The sequence below is a fragment of the Pseudonaja textilis genome, chromosome 12, assembly GCF_049901715.1.
Source record: "Pseudonaja textilis isolate UNSWEBS1 chromosome 12, rPseTex1.2, whole genome shotgun sequence".
In the NCBI taxonomy this organism is placed as follows: Eukaryota; Metazoa; Chordata; class Lepidosauria; order Squamata; family Elapidae; genus Pseudonaja; species Pseudonaja textilis.
The window spans coordinates 5,559,814-5,576,156 of NC_142001.1; the positions used below are offsets into that span (position 1 = coordinate 5,559,814).

Consider the following 16,343-nt stretch of genomic DNA (forward strand, 5'->3'; position numbering starts at 1 on the left):
TTTCTTTTTCTTACAACTCCCAAAACCCAACTGAAAGATAAAACAAGGGAGGCTCTAGGAAGGCCCCACGCTGAGAAAAACAGGCAGGCTTCCTTCACGCTCTCCGGTATTCTAATGCTTCCATTTTTAGCAGTTGGAGGTAAGTATTTGTTCTTTCCGAGGAATGATTGTTCCCCCTGTTATAGCAGATCAGTGCTTCTCAAATTGAACTACTTCTCGATACATGGGTTTTATCTCTCGCAAGCTCAGCCATGGCCAGGCTCTGGGGGCTGAAATGCACAGATCTGGACGTGGCTCAGCTGCAAATGAAACCAGAGGAAATGGGTCAATCTCCGGTTTGATCACGAGAACCTCTTGGACTAAGGGCCAGGCACCTATTTTAGCTCAATCTGAAACTGAAAACAAACGTGTAGCCTATTCAAAGAAATGTACTGAATTGATCAAATCGTTTCTACATATTTCTTTCTGTACTTTAACCCGTTTTCCTATCCATCTCCCCTTTTTCTTTCAACGTATATTTTATCATCATCCTCACTGCCATGACTTCATCGAGCAGCTCTGGGTTTTTAACCCGCCATCCAACCTGGATGCCAACAACAGCTCAGAGGGAACCGACCTCCCTACTGCCATCGTATCTGAGCAGAGCCTCTCGAAATGCCCCATCAACTCAGAAAGCACCAGTTTGAGTGGTTTTAGGAAACCCTTCCAAAAAGGAGAATAGCATTCCCACTCATCTGAGTGAGGAAATGCTTTCACCCCTTCGTTACAGCTTATTTTCATCTGCACAATCTTTAAAGAAGAGCCATCCAATATTTCACCGGGACCGAAGCTGCCAATCGTTTAGCTCACCTTTCAACTGTCTCAATGTCGAAACAAAACCTTTTGTCGATGGAGTCTGTCTTCCTTCGCACGCAGGACTTCAGAATCAAGTGTACAGTGGTGCCCTGAGAGGAACAGAACGCGACACTTAAAAGAAGTACCAACCACAGGCCAGGTGGCGCTTCCAGAAACACGCATCAAGCGTCTCAGCCAGCCAACCGTTGCAAGGGGACAGCACAACTTCGTCTCAGTCTGATCTCGGCCAATGAAGCTCAAGACCAGGAACCGACATTTCTTCCTCGCAGGGAAGCACGCGGGACAGAGCAGCCTGCCCGATGCGGCCACCGCAGCCCTTCTCAGCTGGACTCCTGGCCAGCCTTCATTCCTCTGCCAGGAGCCCCCAGCAGTCACCGTGGGGCCTTGGTCCTGCCACTGGCTTGAAGGAGCAGCCTCCGTTCTGCTAGCTGGGACCCTCCTTGATGGGGTTGGGCTGGGCCGCTGGGCAGGCCCTGAGAAAGCACCCCAGGGCAGGTGTGAAGGGGGACACGGGGCAGCGGCACCTGGGGAAGGGGGGCACCTGACAGGTGGGGAAACGGAGGAGGGAGTTCAGGGCAGCAGCCGGCCTTCTGGGCCGGGAGGGTCATTCTGCAGTTCATTTCTTTGTCAGGTATGAGTCATACCCAGTGGATCTGCAAACGGTACTAAGAGAGGAAAGGGGGAACTGGGTGGGAGGAAGTGGGGGGAAGGCGGCTGGGTGGCCCTGGGCTCTGGCAATGGCGGTGATGGGCCTCCTGACCTTGCCACTCTCCTTCCAAAAGCCCTGATCCGAGGAGCAGAAATTGACCAGGTCGGATGCACCAAGATGGGCAAGAGGCCTGGAGTGGAAAGTGACAGGAGCGGGAGGTCCTTTGTCATCCTTGGCTTGGCTTGGCCTCCTCTCTGCCGGTCGATGGAGTCCGTCTTCCTTCGCACGCAGGACTTCAGAACTGCAGGACCGTGCCTTGAACCGGGAGGCCTACAGCTTCTTCTGGCCACGCCCATGGGCTCATTCACAGCCGCGTAGGCACCCTCGCTGGAGGGCTGGAGCCAGGGGTTGCAGGGATCGGGGCGGGGGGCTGTTCATGATTCTTCTGACAAATGGCACAATGCACATCCGACACACAAAAAAGAATTTCCATTCGGTTAAGAAAAGGTTCCCCCAAACTGATGCCTTGTAACTCTTACTATCGCCAGCCTGCCTGTAAACACTCTGAAACTAGTTACATCCCTCGGTGAAGATCGCAAACAAATGAATAGAACCAAGTGCATCTCAGCTGGAAAGCAGGAAGTTACAGCGGACACGGGAAGCCACAAGCTGCCGTTTGAGCCCAGCGTCCGTGAAGGGCTACCAAAGGGGCGCAGAGGTTCCGCCCAGTTTCCCACCATTGATGCAAGGCACTACTCACTTGTTTCGCTCCTGGTTTCTGCTCCATGGGTGTCATTCTTAACATCTTTGTTTCCTTCTCGTACTGGCAGTAGTACTTGACCCAGGAGATTCCCAGGGCCCCTACATCAAGTCAAGAGAGGAATTAATACCCAAGACACACACACACACACACACATCCGTTCTCCACGGCCAAAGACCTGCAGTATCTAATGCAAGCATCTCAAACGCTGCCTGGGTCTCCAGCACTAAAGACAAGACAAATGGCAGGTAGGCCTCTCTCACTTCTCCAGGTGGGAGATTAAAAAACCAACGCCACAGGCTAGCTATCGCATCCTGGCCCTTGCCGACTTCTCTCGGCTCCAAATATGAGAGAACTTGACTCGATTCCTTGATTTCGGTCCTGGTTACAATGTTGAGTTTAACTAACGGCATGGCCTCTGTTCTCATGGATTAACACTCATGATATTCTTATTAGCAGAATGAGGACAACTGGTCTAGATGACGCCACTATCAGACAACCCCACAGAAGGACGACTACTATGCCCAAAGAGAGCTTGTGGGTGAAGGCCACACCTGGGCCCAGCACTGCTCGACATTTCTATTCATGACCAGGAGAGGAGTTGACGTTTAACATGGACAATGACAATTCACAGAGCTCAAGAAAGCTAATCTAGAATTGAATACTCTGGAGTGCATTCCCTTATTATTATACAGGTAGCGTATGCAGAGAAACCTTTACCTAGTTTACTAAGGCCTTATTCATCCTACATCCTGGATAAACAAGAAGGCCTTCCAAAAGATATCTGAATACAGGAGCGTCTAAGCTCGAACTGATATGCTGAAGGATCTCAATAGACAGATAGTAACTGTCCATTTCAAAATACTATATTGAAATTCTGCACTGTAGGGATGGCACAGACTGGGCCAATCTCTCTCTCTCTCAGCCCAGCCCACTCACAAGGTTGCACTAGTGGTGGAATACGTGGCAGGAAGATTAGGTAGGTTTGTCATCTTGAGTTGACATTTTACACACACACAAACACACACAAAAATACAGGTGGGATAAAAATATGATAATAACAAGAACAACAACAAGAAGGCAGAAGATGAAAGGAACTGCTGGAACATCTAAGAAATATGGCAGGCAACACAAATCAGTGGCATTCTAGCCACGTTAGGCCAACACGAAGACATTTTGCGGGAGGAATATTGTGAGAAACCCTGGAGAATTCAGCACGGGCAACACAGCCCACTAGGGGCTACAGGAAACGTTCCCATTGGCAAAAGCAAGGCACCTCTTCTTGAAGGGTCTACTTCCCCAGGTGGGTCTCCCACAGCCGCTTCCTTTGGCCGCCATCCCAGGTGCAGCCTTCCCGGGAAAGCTTGTGAAGACCCTGGGCCAACCCTTCCGGGGCAAGTGCTTCGAGAGAGAAGCCCCCTCTGAATGAGCTCCATTCAATGGGCCGCCCTGCCAGATCCCAAGCAGAGGGAGTTGAGCCTGGGGAGGCACGGGGACTCCTCCAATTCCCATGGTTTACAATCTACCCTTGGGATTATTCGTTTAGTGGCCACGTCTATTTATGACAGTTTCACCCTCCTGGGGTCACAAGATTGCCATTTGCCATCTTCCCACCCAAGGAGCAAAGTCAGTGGCGGAAGTGGGAAAAAAGGTCGTAAAATCAAGCATCACCTGAGAGTCAGATCGCTTTGGATCAAGAACTCTGGTCCTAACAGCGGCCTAATTTGAGGACTATCCATAACACGGGGAAGCAGGGAACGATTCCATTTTAATTTCTCCTCGCTTTCCTTGGTAATTTATTTTGAAAGGAATGGTGAGGATTCTAGCGAAATCCCCATAAATGGTGCAAGTGGTCCTCTATTTGGACAGGAGCGTCAGGGGAGAAGGAGAACGGGGTGCTTGGGGGCAGGACCCGAAGGAGTGCAAGATGGAGAGCAGAACGGATGTCCTCACCATCATCATGGCTTGAAGGTTTGAACTGGGCAAGTCAAGGCCCCAACCTCCCAGGTTCATTTTTGAATTGTTTCCTTTCCTCCTCCCTCCAATTTTTCATCATCGTTTCAATTAGTTTTAGGCCAAGGCTTGACCAACAGGTGTACCTGGAGAGGACTGGGCACGGGGACCTTCCGTTGACTGCCAGGAGGCAGCGGAAGAGCAGCGGCCACTTATTTCCAAGACCTTCAATCCAAGGCATCTTTTAGCCATAGCCACAAGGAGAGACTCTCTCGTTTCCACTCTACAGCTTTCTAGATTCTGCTCTGCGTAACCTTCTTCGGAAAAGCAACTCTGCCTCTTACATTTTTCTTGTGAATAGAGGTATCCCTCGATGGTTGGCTTGCCAGGTAGTTTGCAGGTCAGTGGAGCTTCTTTCATTCTTTTCTTGAGGTCCTCCAGCTCTTCACGAGTGCTGTTGAAATGATTCCTTGTCTATTGAGCAACGGGAGAAAAGACACCATTCGTATTTGGGAGGCAAAACCCTTGTGGTCAGGCAGCCAGTGGGATACCTCAACCGTCTGCCACGAAAGAGCCGGAGAAGGCGGCTAATCTTGGTGGACCAGCCTAGCAACCATTCTAAGCAGAGGCTGGCCAGGTGAGCGCGGGGACTTTGCAGAGATATGCAGGAAGCAAAGGTGAGTAACGCTTTCTAAGATCACCAGGGCTGTTTTGAGAATGAGCCTCCAGAGAGACCAGTGGAAGAGCCGGCTTTTCATCCTGGAGTTTTAATATAAGTGGAGGGTAATCACAGGGGTTCAAAGGTTTAACCAAAGGGGTAATTCTTAAACAACCAGGCATACTTTTTGCATCCTGCCTTTACGCTGCTTAGGGATGGTGGTTTGTTTTCCCCAGGACTAAACAAAAGAAAACCTTTGCACAATTGGGAAGAATGTTTATCCAAAGAGGCTCAACGTATTTGATTTGCAACACACAGTTTGCCCTTCCCTGGAGCCTGGGGGAAGAGGATAGAGCCTGGGTTCACGGCTGTTCTGAAACCGGGCTCTCTCGTTTGAGGGATGGCATGTCTCCCGCTCCCGAGGCCCGGACACCCACCAGCTTCCCCTGAAGGAGGCGGCGTAGAACCAACGCAGCCAGATTTCCTCTCTGGGCAGCCATTTCTCCCTCCCCCAGGTTGGAGAAAGGGAGGAACAGGCCCCGCTCAGCACCTGGACGGGCCCTCTGATCAATTTTTCCCTCTTCCAGGGAAGGCAAGTGCTGCAGTGGGGATCCCTGCCAACGTAGATCTGGTGACCTTGGCTGACCAAGAGACACCCCTTGGCTGCCTCCACCACCCTTGGGGAAGGCCCAGGATATCTCAGGGTGGTTCTGGCAGACAAATTCATCAGGCCCCGTGGATCAATCTAGGCCACAGGTTGGGGTTTCTCAGACATCCCTGTCTCAGGTTAAAAAAAAGGTTGAAAACAGGACCAAGTACTCCTCTGGGCATCACCGATTCCTTGTGGGTTGTTTTTTTTTAAAGTGAGTTAAAATGTATGTGCCTAAGCGTAAAAGTCAGTGGTGAGAATAAGAGTGTCACTAAGAATGGCTGCTTCTCCACTTAAACAGAAGAGGAGGGAAGACACTGGGGATATTGGCAATTCACTTACATTTTGCAAACTGAGCTGAAGCTGTTGCTTGTACGGAAGGAAATCTTGCGTGAGCTCCACCGTCAGGTTGTTGTAAGTGAAGAGGCTATGAAGAAAAGCCAACACCTGTGCAGGGAAGAATGATAGTATTTTAAAAATTGTACAGGCAAAAGCCATGGACCATGCCAAAAATGGAACTGGGCCTCTAGAGGAGGAACATGCTGCTAAATTGGACCTGATTTCAACACTGGCCAAGCGGGGCTGGTGGGCCTCACAGGCGCCCGACAAATTAAAGATTCTGACCAGGTTCACACCCGAAGAGGAAACATAAGCAACTAATGTTCACCTACTGTACTCTTCCTCACTAAATGCATCTACAATTGTGTGGAATAGATTTTTCCCTTTAATTCTGCATAATTTATTATACATTTTCTCTAAGTCAAGGACAACAATGTTTGAATACATAATAGTAGTGGTAGATATGGACCAAAAAAATTTAAGCCCTCTTTTGCAACTTTTCTTATTTAGACTTAAGTTTATAAAGTTTATAGAGAATACAGAACCAATTTTCTACTACTTCTAAATGGAGTGGAACTATTTATTTCTGTGTGAAACTCTGCACATTTTAGTTTCCGGCTTTTGATCACTTTACAGCCAAGAGAAACTCTCAATTTCTATTAACAGCAAAATGAAATAGATTATTGAGGGCCAATTTCACCTTCATAAAAAAAAAACTATTTACTTTTTTCACCTTTCCTTTCCTTTCCTTTCTCTTTAAGAATAAAAGCATTACAAACACTGTAAAGGCTTACACTAAAGAGCAAGACCGGGTCTTCTACTTATGACCAGATACTGTTCAAAATTATGACAGACCACCCCAAAGGTACTTATCAGCCACTTCTGAAGTTCCAATACAACTTTTAAAAGATTATAAAATCTAGCCAGTCATGTGTTGACAACTGTTGTAATTTTTGGCCATGATGGGTAGACTCCTTTGGGGCCCTAAGCCAAGGACTGCCCTTAGAACGTAGCCTCTCAATTACAGAATATCTCTCTTCCCTTTAAACTGGGATCAGATAAAAGGCTGGTGTGTGTGTGTGTGTGTGTGTGTGTGTGTGTGTGTGTGTGTGTGTGTGTCAGACTTACAGGCTCCACAATACTGAATTTCTTGCTCTCTTGCACTTCTTGGATTTGGTAAACATATTCCAGGGAAGATTCAAAAAAAACGTGTCGCTCTTTATCAACCAGCAAATCAGCCTGAAGAGAAAAAAAGAAAAAATAAATAAATGCTACACAATTGTCCTGCTGAAATTAAGGAAGCTATAAATCTATGAGTAGCTGAACGCTATTTCTAAAAGTAGAATGAGAGCCCGGGGAGGAAAATACCCCAGAACAGAAAACACCATGTGTTTTGAATTGTTTCCCAAGAACAAATTGTATTAGCTATACTAGCCAGAATTCCTATTTGAGACTTGCATTCATTTCAAAGCGTCCATTCAAGTGTGCTAATGAACAATACTTTACATAACAAAGAGGGGGAAAGTGAATACAAAGTTCAACTTTAGTCTCTGTTACTGAACACATAGGTTTTGCCAGTTTGTGAATTTTTATTTCACCTTTATTACCTTTACAAATAACTCAAGACGGTGAACACATACACCTCCTCCTCCTCCTCCTCTTTCCCCCCACAACAATCCTGTGAGGTGGGTTGGGCTGAGAGAACGAGATGGGCCAAAGGTCATCCAGCTGGCTTTCATGGCTAAGGGTGGGACTTGAACTCACTGCCTCCCGCTTTCTAGCCTGGAGCCTTAACCACCAGACCAAACTGGCTCTCCAAACTGTCCTCATGAAGAGACTCATTTACAACTTGGGTCCAAGCTCTAGGCCCTGCTCACGGACTCAGAAGCCAGGCAAAGGCGGAGGGAGGTGTTGGGCCAAGACTGGCCAAATCCAGGCTTGGTCCACTCTTAGCCAGCAGGACTCACTGGCTGACTCACTGTCAAGTGTCTAACTGACAAAGGTTGTTGTTGCAGAGACGGCTCTTGTTCCTTTCTGGCCCACCACTGGTGATAAAAGGTGAAGTCCAGAATGCTTTTGCTGGCCAGAAATAAGCAGATGTAATGAGTGCAATATCTGTATGATTGTGGCCTGTTCTATCAGTTCAAGAGGTAACTGTGGTGGTGGTGGGGAACCACAAGGCAGCCAAGTCGGTGGGCCTGGTCCACAGGTGGGACAACTCAGGAGTGGGAGAAAACTTCCTGGCAAGCAGAAAAGGAACAAGAAGCATGGGGAAAATGCAGAGCGACGCATTTTGGGTCTCGATTTCTTATAGCAATCAAGGTCAGACATAAATAAACCACAGACAGGTACCTTGAGCTGCTGGGCTACACGAAGGTGCCTTTCTCCTAATCCAAGTTCTCTGACTGCCACCCAGCCGTCACCCAACCCTCTTTTACCTCTTGCAGTTGAGACTCCTTTTTCTTGGAAGATAAATGCAGGTGGCGGTCCAGCATGGAGTAAAACTTCTCCCCATCCTTCTCAAACTTCTTCTTCCTTTCCTACGGAAAGAGAATTTGCACAAACTTCTACTGGGATCTACTGAGCACAAATGGAAGAGCCAAAAACAGAATTCACCCGACCTGTTAAAAACCTGGATGTTCGGAGAGGAAGAAAAATTGTTCCGATTTTGCTCAAAGGCTTTGCTAATATTATTTTCATATAATCCCAATTTCTGACTGGGGAATGTCTCCTCAAGCCCCAAATGTAACAGTGTTTTGGTTTACACACACAGTCAATTACGTTTGAACTTAGGCAATAAGCGCTGTGAATGGAGGATTCTCAGATTAAGTTTTTCCTATTAGTTTTGCCCAGAATGTCCATGAGCAAATCTGAACTGAAGCCTATCTTCTGTATCTCACCTTGTTTATTCTGCTGTGCACAAAAACAGTTTATTTCTAACACAGACCCAGTATAAAACATTAAACTGCACTCAGTCTGGGAATCATTAAAGTGACAGAATAACAGATTAATAACAAAATTATGCAGATTGTTAACAAATGAACTTTTAAACTCTTAGACGGTTCTATGTGAATTTTGCTTTCTATTGATATTAAACCATAGACTTCATAGACATTACAGACTATGATATGAGACCCAGTATAGTGTAGTGGTTAAAATGCTGGCCTACTATACAACTTTGGGTTAACATAAAAATTTTCCCACAAACCTGCTTCTATACATGAACATGCCATCCCAAAAAAAGACGCCAACTGATCACACAACTATATCATGTGGGTCAAGGAACCTGCAATTTTTTTATCTGTCTAGGGTAGAAAATCTGATATCCATCCTTTCAAATATGTTCTTCAAGGACTCCAATCTGCCCTAAATACAATTTGTGATGAATCAACCTGAATCTTAGATCTGCAGACACTATTTTACCATTTTAAAGATCATAAATCCACTGACAAGACTTTGAGGAATTTTATTTCTTTAGTCCATGCTTCAAATATTCTGGAAATGTCCACTTTAAAAGTATTTTTGAGCTTTTGATAAAAAATATATTACATGTTTTAATTCTGACATGGATTCTATCAAGTAAAAATGCATTACAGCCCATTTAAAGTCATGATCTCAGCTTTTGTACAAACTTTGCAATTTACCACCAATTTTCTTAATAGAAGTTTTTCCAAAGAAAAATGAGTGTCATTATCACATATGACTCTCATGATCAAAACTCTATCGGTGTCCCAAAATGGCCCAGATTTCTCACCACTCCATGAAATAAAATACTTTTCTTCTACAGATTATATTTCCCATAGTCACATAGGAAATATGTGCAATATGTCATTATATTTTCACTTTACAAGCAGCTATCTGATAAGGCCAATTAGTTTTTTAAAAATCGCAAAGGTTAGGGTTGCCATTTTATAAAGAATATCTAGGTTTTAATCTGATAAAAGAAAGCAGATTTTAATCTGATAAAAGAAAGCAGATACCTGGTCTACCTCAGTATTTGCTTAAAAGAAGAGCTGTGAATCAGGAGAGAGCCATGCTAGTCTGTGGTAGCCCAGAATCAGGAGTCTATTCACTTGTTGAAACCAAGATATTTTATTAAAAGGCATAAGCGTTTGTGAGTGCTTTTCCTCAGATGAACAACGCTGGATTTAATTCAACACTATTGCCACTCGATTCATCTGACGAAATGAGCTGCTGCTCACAAAAGCTTATGACTTCTGATGAAAGGTGTTGGCCAGAAAAGACACTCCCGTCGCATCTTCTGAGCAACGACCGGCAGTCCCTGTAGGGAGAGAGCTGTGGTGAGACCCGTGAGAGTGATCCTCACCCTTAGAAGGGAGAGGACACGAGTGTCCTTCATCATTTCTCAGCCTTTGGGCTGAGAGCAAAAGCTCTGTGGTGGCTGGGAGGGCACACGGGCAGCGCTCGCCTCAGAATGGCTCCCGTTCCTGACTCCGCCTCTCACCCAGATTTCTACCTTAGGCGCAACCTGCATTTGCAAATGGGCTGCCGGTTGCTCTGCATTGCCTTTCCTTTCCTTGAATATTAAACATGTGAGGCTGAGAGCATTACACGGCTTCCCTGGTTTGCTGCCTGCCATTTCTAGTCATAGGCAGCCCGTTTGTGTCTGGGGTTGTGCCCAAGGCTGTCATCCTCAACTTGGAGCCTCTAAACTCTGCGCCACATGACTAAATCGAGGGATCCTGTAAATCAGATCCTCTTCCTAAAAACGCAGCATTCCTGAGTCACCCGTACTAGCCAACCACAGGGAACTGCTGACCCCACCCCCATCCCACCCGAGCGATGGACCACATGAGGAACAGGCCGCCTTCAAGGCCAAGGACTGCCCTACTAAAGAGGGGACCTTATATAGAACCCCCACCACCAAAAAACCCCAAAGGAATCGAGCAGCTACCACAAAGGAGAAATCGTTGGGAAAAGGAGACCTGCGGCAGGTGCCGGGGTCATCCGGACGAATCATTAACCAGGAAGGTTTACTTTAGTTATCTCCACCACAATTTGTTCACACACTGAGGAGATTCAAATCACAATTATTTTTAGTAAAAAGTATGTTTTGGTTTGATTTGACCCAAACAGATTAATTCTTCAGGGAGAGAGAGGTGTAGAATTCCTTTTAAATAGAAGAGCCCCTCCAAGCCATTCTCCAGCCAGACTCTTCCCTTGTTTATTTTCTTCCATCTTTTCATCTGAGTAGCAATGAAGCAGGCAGAACCTTGGAGAAACCACTGGGAGCTCTACCACGTCCAGGTCAATTAATCATTATGGAGGTTTGGAAAGTATTTTTCTGTGCCAAGAATGCAACGATCCATCATTTTTAAGATGTCATTTATAAAATGTTTACAACAAGACCTTATTTATGGCCATGATTAGTTCTGGTTTAAAAAAAACAACAAGGTAATCTTCTGGACCGTCTCGCTCAAATTCTTGGGACCAAGTTTTGCTTCGTCCCCTGCTTTCCATTCCCCGTCTGCCTATTTACAGACTGCTGCTGCTGCACCCCACTTTCCATCACCATCGCCTCGTTTTTCTAGACATTGCAGGAACCATGTCGTGGCAGCCCCCCAATTAAAAAGAGATAAACAATGTGGTACCCAAAGAGAGAGAAGGAGGCCTCTGTACTTTCTTCCTCACCCTGAAATCCAGCAAGGCCCAGATTTTAGGAAGGGGATGCCCCTCTGTCCGTGGCCCAAACAGGGAGGCTGGAAGTGGGAAGGGTCCCTCATCTGCAAAGAGTTCCTCGAATGAGAGACTCACTCTCAACTGAGTAACGAGGGGCATTTAACAAATAATCAGAGATGTGACTCCTCAGAAGGCCAATCCAAAGAAGTTTGTATTTCTTCCGCTATCTTACAATATTCGTACTCTTTGCACAGGACACTATTTCCTAGCTCACAATATGGAAAGTGCAAAGTCATAACATCCTAATTTTTAAAATTATAAAAATATATCACGGCTAACATATGTAGCTATCCGAGACATTACTCTGCATTTTTTTTTATTTATTTTTTTAAGGAAGTGGCTGGAGATACTTTGAATGAGCTTGAAAATCACAGAAGAATAAAATCAGTCTCATTTTAATAGTTACGTTACAAATAAAATGGGATTCCAATTTTTTTTACTACCGGTTCTGTGGGCATGGCAGGGGAAGGATACTATAAAATCTCCCATCAGAGATGGGATTTGCCGGTTCTCCGAACTACTTGAAATTTTCGCTACCGGTTCTCCAGAACTGGTCAGATCCTGCTGAATGCCACCTCTGGATTAGACGCAGAACTTACTTTGGTGAATCCAATTTGCTCCTTACGGAATTTTTCCAGAGGTTTGATCAATAAATTACTGGCATTTTGCACCTGTGAGGAAAAAGGTAGATAAATAATAAATAGGGCAACAACACTGAACCTTTTAAATCATGCATTTGGTCTTCCACTGTGCTCCAGAACTAATTCTGAAGTAACTCATTTGAAACTCTGCAGAACTAGAGAAGAACTCGTGGGAAATGAGAGTTCACACGAGCAGAGTTTGGCCTGGTTCTCACCTCAAACTAAGTGTTCTTCTGGATTAGTTTGTTATGTGAGACCAGCTACTTTGGTCTTTTCAAGAAACAGTATTAAAAGCTAATCGTGGAAAGAAGTAACAGAAATCATGATATGGTGCAATGGGCTTTGCGTAATGTGATGTGTGCTCTCAGGAAACCACCCTCTCCAATTTGGAGACCTCAGACAAAAACCATCAGTGGCCAAGAGCTCTATACCAGATCAAGCCTCTCCTTAAAGCCTCCAAAATCTTGGACTGCTCAGTGTCCCCTGGAAGGGAGTTTTTTTTTTTTGAAGTTTTGTGCCCTGAACTCAACTGAAGTAAAAGAAGAGGGGTGAAACCTGACAGAGAGAGGACATACAGCTTTGTAAGGGAAATGGACATATTTATTGTGTACTTATGTATTTATCGTGCAACTGCTTGATTTAAAACCCCCACAAGAAATACCGACAGCAATTAAGATGTGTTAATGAAGGAATCCAATAATTAGGAATGAAATATACAGAATCCCAGAAAACCCATGGAAAGAAGTAACTTGTTAAAATGGGGTAGATCCTTACTGACTCCTGTCCAGCAGGGAATTCTGCAAGGGCCCTATGTTAGAAGTTGCATTATTGTAGCTATTATTCATCTTGTTGTGGCCGGATTTAGAACCAAACATGGATCGTGCAACCTATTAAGTTAGGATTGTAGTTGGTCAAATAAACCACCACTGCACAGATTATACCATAAGCCAAGATTTACAGTTCCCAAGATTCAACATGACACGGCATGCTGGGCCCAAACCAAGCATCCTTTGGGTCATGCAATGATGAGGCTGAGTCCCATTTTTCTGGATCCTCAACCTACTTCTGACTAAGGAGGAAGAAGAAATGTCCTTACCATCATGGACCTCTCAAGTTCCACCTCTTGGAGCAGCTCAGCAAATTCCTTAAAGGATTCAGCTGAAAAGGAGAGAAAATACTCTAATGAGAAAACATTAATTGAGAGATTAAATAATCGAGAGATTAACTGAGAGCCAGTTTGGTGTAAAGGGTTAAGGCACCAGACTAGAAAGCAGAAGACTGTGAGTTCAAGTCCCGGTTTAGCTATGAAAGCCAGCTTGGATGACTTTGGGCCAGTCACTTTCCCTCAGTCCAACCTACCTCACAGAGTTGTGGTTGTGGGAAAAATAGAAAGAGGAGGAAGGTTATGGGAAATGTCTGTTGCCTTGGGTTATTTGTAAAACTAATAAAAGTGGGATACAAATGAAGACTTGACTCTAAGGGATGGGGATATACAGTACTTCCTATTTCCCTCATCTTGCCTTTAGCATCTTCCTCATGGGAGTAATACCCTGAAAGTGTAGCCTTCTTGGCAGATTATCCTATCGATGTGCCAGGAGAGATTATTCAGCTGTGACCAAGAGAGGGTCTCCCCAAAACCTTCCGAGCAAACAAGAGCGGTGTGTCCCACGTCTCCCATGTCCAAAACAACTGCCCACTGGAACCAAAGGATGCATTTCTACCACATGATAATTTTAAGACTGCCTGAAATCTGGGTCAAACCATCTTTGCCTTTGGACCCAGAGCCCACTGTCTTGGCTTTTGGCTTTTGGCTTTAATTTAAAAGTGCAACAGAAGATTGAACTTCCCTTCCCCAGCATAATGCTCATAAAATCTTCCCTTTCCTTAAAGGATAATATGGAATCATCTATTGGATGTTTATGCTGTGCCAAATCTGTTTTGCAATTTATCGAAAATTTTCCCCTCCTTCGGTTTTTCTGCCTTATCCTCAGAGTGTCCCAACCCTCAGCAGAGAGGGGAGGAGGGCAGCCCAGGCCTGCTGCTTTCTGACATTTCCCTTGTTTCATCACTTTGCAGCTGCCCTGACTGTTCACACCTTCACTTTTTCCTGCTTATTCTTCTCCCAAATATAAATTCTGCATGATTTTACAAACATTTACTATATACTGCAATAAAAGAACTGATCCGATGTTTGCATCTATCCATCGATCCATCGATCCATCTCAAATATTAATAGGCAAAGTAATCACTGATACAACTGGGTTGCCTATCAGCTAAGAAATGTGAATAGTAAACACACTATTTGGAAAAGAATTCTTAAAACAGGCACTCCGGTTTACTTTCTTGCCATGGAAGTAAGTAGAAGCCCACCTTCTGAGCAGGACAGAATGTCATACAACTCCTTTTTCTAAAACAAAAGAGGAGTGAGAGCATGAACACATTTTTTTTTCAAGAGAAGAAAGCTGCCTTGTGTTAAGGGCCTCCCAAGTCACGCTGGAAAGGAGAAACGAAATGCGGGAGAGTCCCATTCTTGGAAATACACAATCCAGCTGTTGCTGGGTTCCCTAAACTGTTCCATGGATCCCGTGGTCAGGCAAAAACAAGACATAAATCTAGCAGACCTATCAACAAGGCCAGATATAATTTGAGTTTTAAAACTTAACAATGTCCTCTTTCCAGTGAAACTTTGGCTGGCCTAATCTAGGGCTGCTGCTCTGGATCTGAGCTCTTTTCCACTGTTCCGGCGGCTGATCTGCCCATCATAAGAGGGGCTGGCATGGCAGGTATGGAGAGGAAGCCAAGTATGCCGGGTGGGTTTCACGCGAGGTATTCTAAACTGAATTGCAACCAAGAACTTTATTACTCAAGTAGCACATTAAATGACGAGGCAAAAGAGGCAGCTGGCCAAAAAAGCACTTACCAATGTTGATTTCATCATCTGTCAGAGTGTCCCCAATGAAGTCAAACTGGAAGGACTGGAGCGTCAAGGAGAATTTCTGGACCGCCAAGGAATAATCTGGGAAAGTTTAAAAAGAGGAGAGTCTCACACGCGCGTATGCAAGAAGGGCACCTCAATTTGCAGAAACCTCATAGCTGAAGCAGAGCACGGATTCTGAGCTTGCCCTCTCTCCCCCCTCGCCCCCCCGCCCACCCAAGTATCACCGGCTTACAAATGGGCAGCTGGCTTGCCTGCCTCGTCTTGGCTCCTCCCCTTCACCCACAGCCCCGCCCATGGCCCCGGCTGGCCCCTGCAACTTCCAAGGAACGCCCTGCATGCAGCTCCTTCCTTCTGCCGGCCAAAAGCGCCTTTGGGGCCAACCAATGTTCTGGGAAATAAATCTTACATTGAAGGCTGGCGCTCTGTTTTATAGCAATGCAGCGTCTCAATATTTTCTTTTTTTAATGAAAACAATCTGTAACGGAATCAGGATTCAGAGAGAGGCACCAGAGTAAATGTTTACCAGCATGCTGTTCTCCGTGGCTGTTAAACTGCCTTCACCAGTTTTAAAATAAACACGCAGAAGAGAGACTTTGTGTGCATTAAAAATAATTTCCATGCTGGGGGTCAACATAGGTCTGTCTAGGAGGGAGGGAGGGAGGGAGGGAGGAAGGAAGGAAGGAAGGAAGGAAGGAAGGAAGGAAGGAAAAGATTGGCAGGGCTGTTCTGGATTTTGCAGGACAGTTGTCCGACTCCATGGCCTTGCAAAACTGTTTAACAGCAAAGCCCGCAGGCTCTCAGCCAACTAAGCGTCTTTCTCCACCCTTGATCCCTTCACTGGAGATATTGTGCCTTATAAGCAAAATGTGCTCTTATTTATTGTACATCAAGTATACTTGCATTCAAAACCACATTTTTTTCCCAGTATGGTTTTTATCCCTGACCCTGAACTTTCCCCCTTCATCTTCATGTTCAGCGATCGGATTTTCAAGCCATTAATTCGTCTTATTTATTCGTACTTATTTTTTTTTGTATCCTGCCTACTTTTCATAAACAACTCAAAGAGGTAAACGTAAGAATCTAGAGTCACAGGGCTGGAAGGACCCTTCATCATCTCCGCACACTTTCCTGAATCTCAACACCGTTTTTGTGTCATAATGACCAGAACTGGACTCGGTATATTCCACGCGGGGCCTCAGTA

The 16,343-nt window shown here is 45.3% G+C and overlaps 2 protein-coding genes across 4 annotated transcripts in view; one reads left to right on the forward strand and one right to left on the reverse strand.

The window, feature by feature from the left end:
- Positions 1-16,343, reverse strand: part of OPHN1 (oligophrenin 1) — an 88,691-nt gene that overhangs the window by 39,986 nt on the left and 32,362 nt on the right. The window contains exons 1-10 of one of the 3 annotated variants that reach the window (XM_087940897.1): positions 15,666-15,892; positions 15,125-15,220; positions 13,301-13,362; positions 12,163-12,234; positions 8,302-8,403; positions 6,992-7,102; positions 5,867-5,971; positions 4,562-4,691; positions 2,265-2,365; positions 850-944 (exon numbers count right to left, since the gene is read on the reverse strand). In XM_087940897.1, the coding sequence (XP_087797023.1) occupies positions 850-944; positions 2,265-2,365; positions 4,562-4,691; positions 5,867-5,971; positions 6,992-7,102; positions 8,302-8,403; positions 12,163-12,234; positions 13,301-13,306 (722 nt within the window). In that variant the 5' untranslated portion in view covers positions 13,307-13,362; positions 15,125-15,220; positions 15,666-15,892. Of the gene's footprint in view, positions 1-849; positions 945-2,264; positions 2,366-4,561; positions 4,692-5,866; positions 5,972-6,991; positions 7,103-8,301; positions 8,404-12,162; positions 12,235-13,300; positions 13,363-15,124; positions 15,221-15,374; positions 15,550-15,665; positions 15,893-16,343 lie in introns of those variants that run through there. The other 2 variants (XM_087940895.1, XM_026703097.2) reach the window with 2 other exon arrangements.
- LOC113453015 (adrenodoxin-like) overlaps positions 1-16,343 on the forward strand; it is a 216,979-nt gene that overhangs the window by 38,374 nt on the left and 162,262 nt on the right. The window lies entirely within an intron of this gene.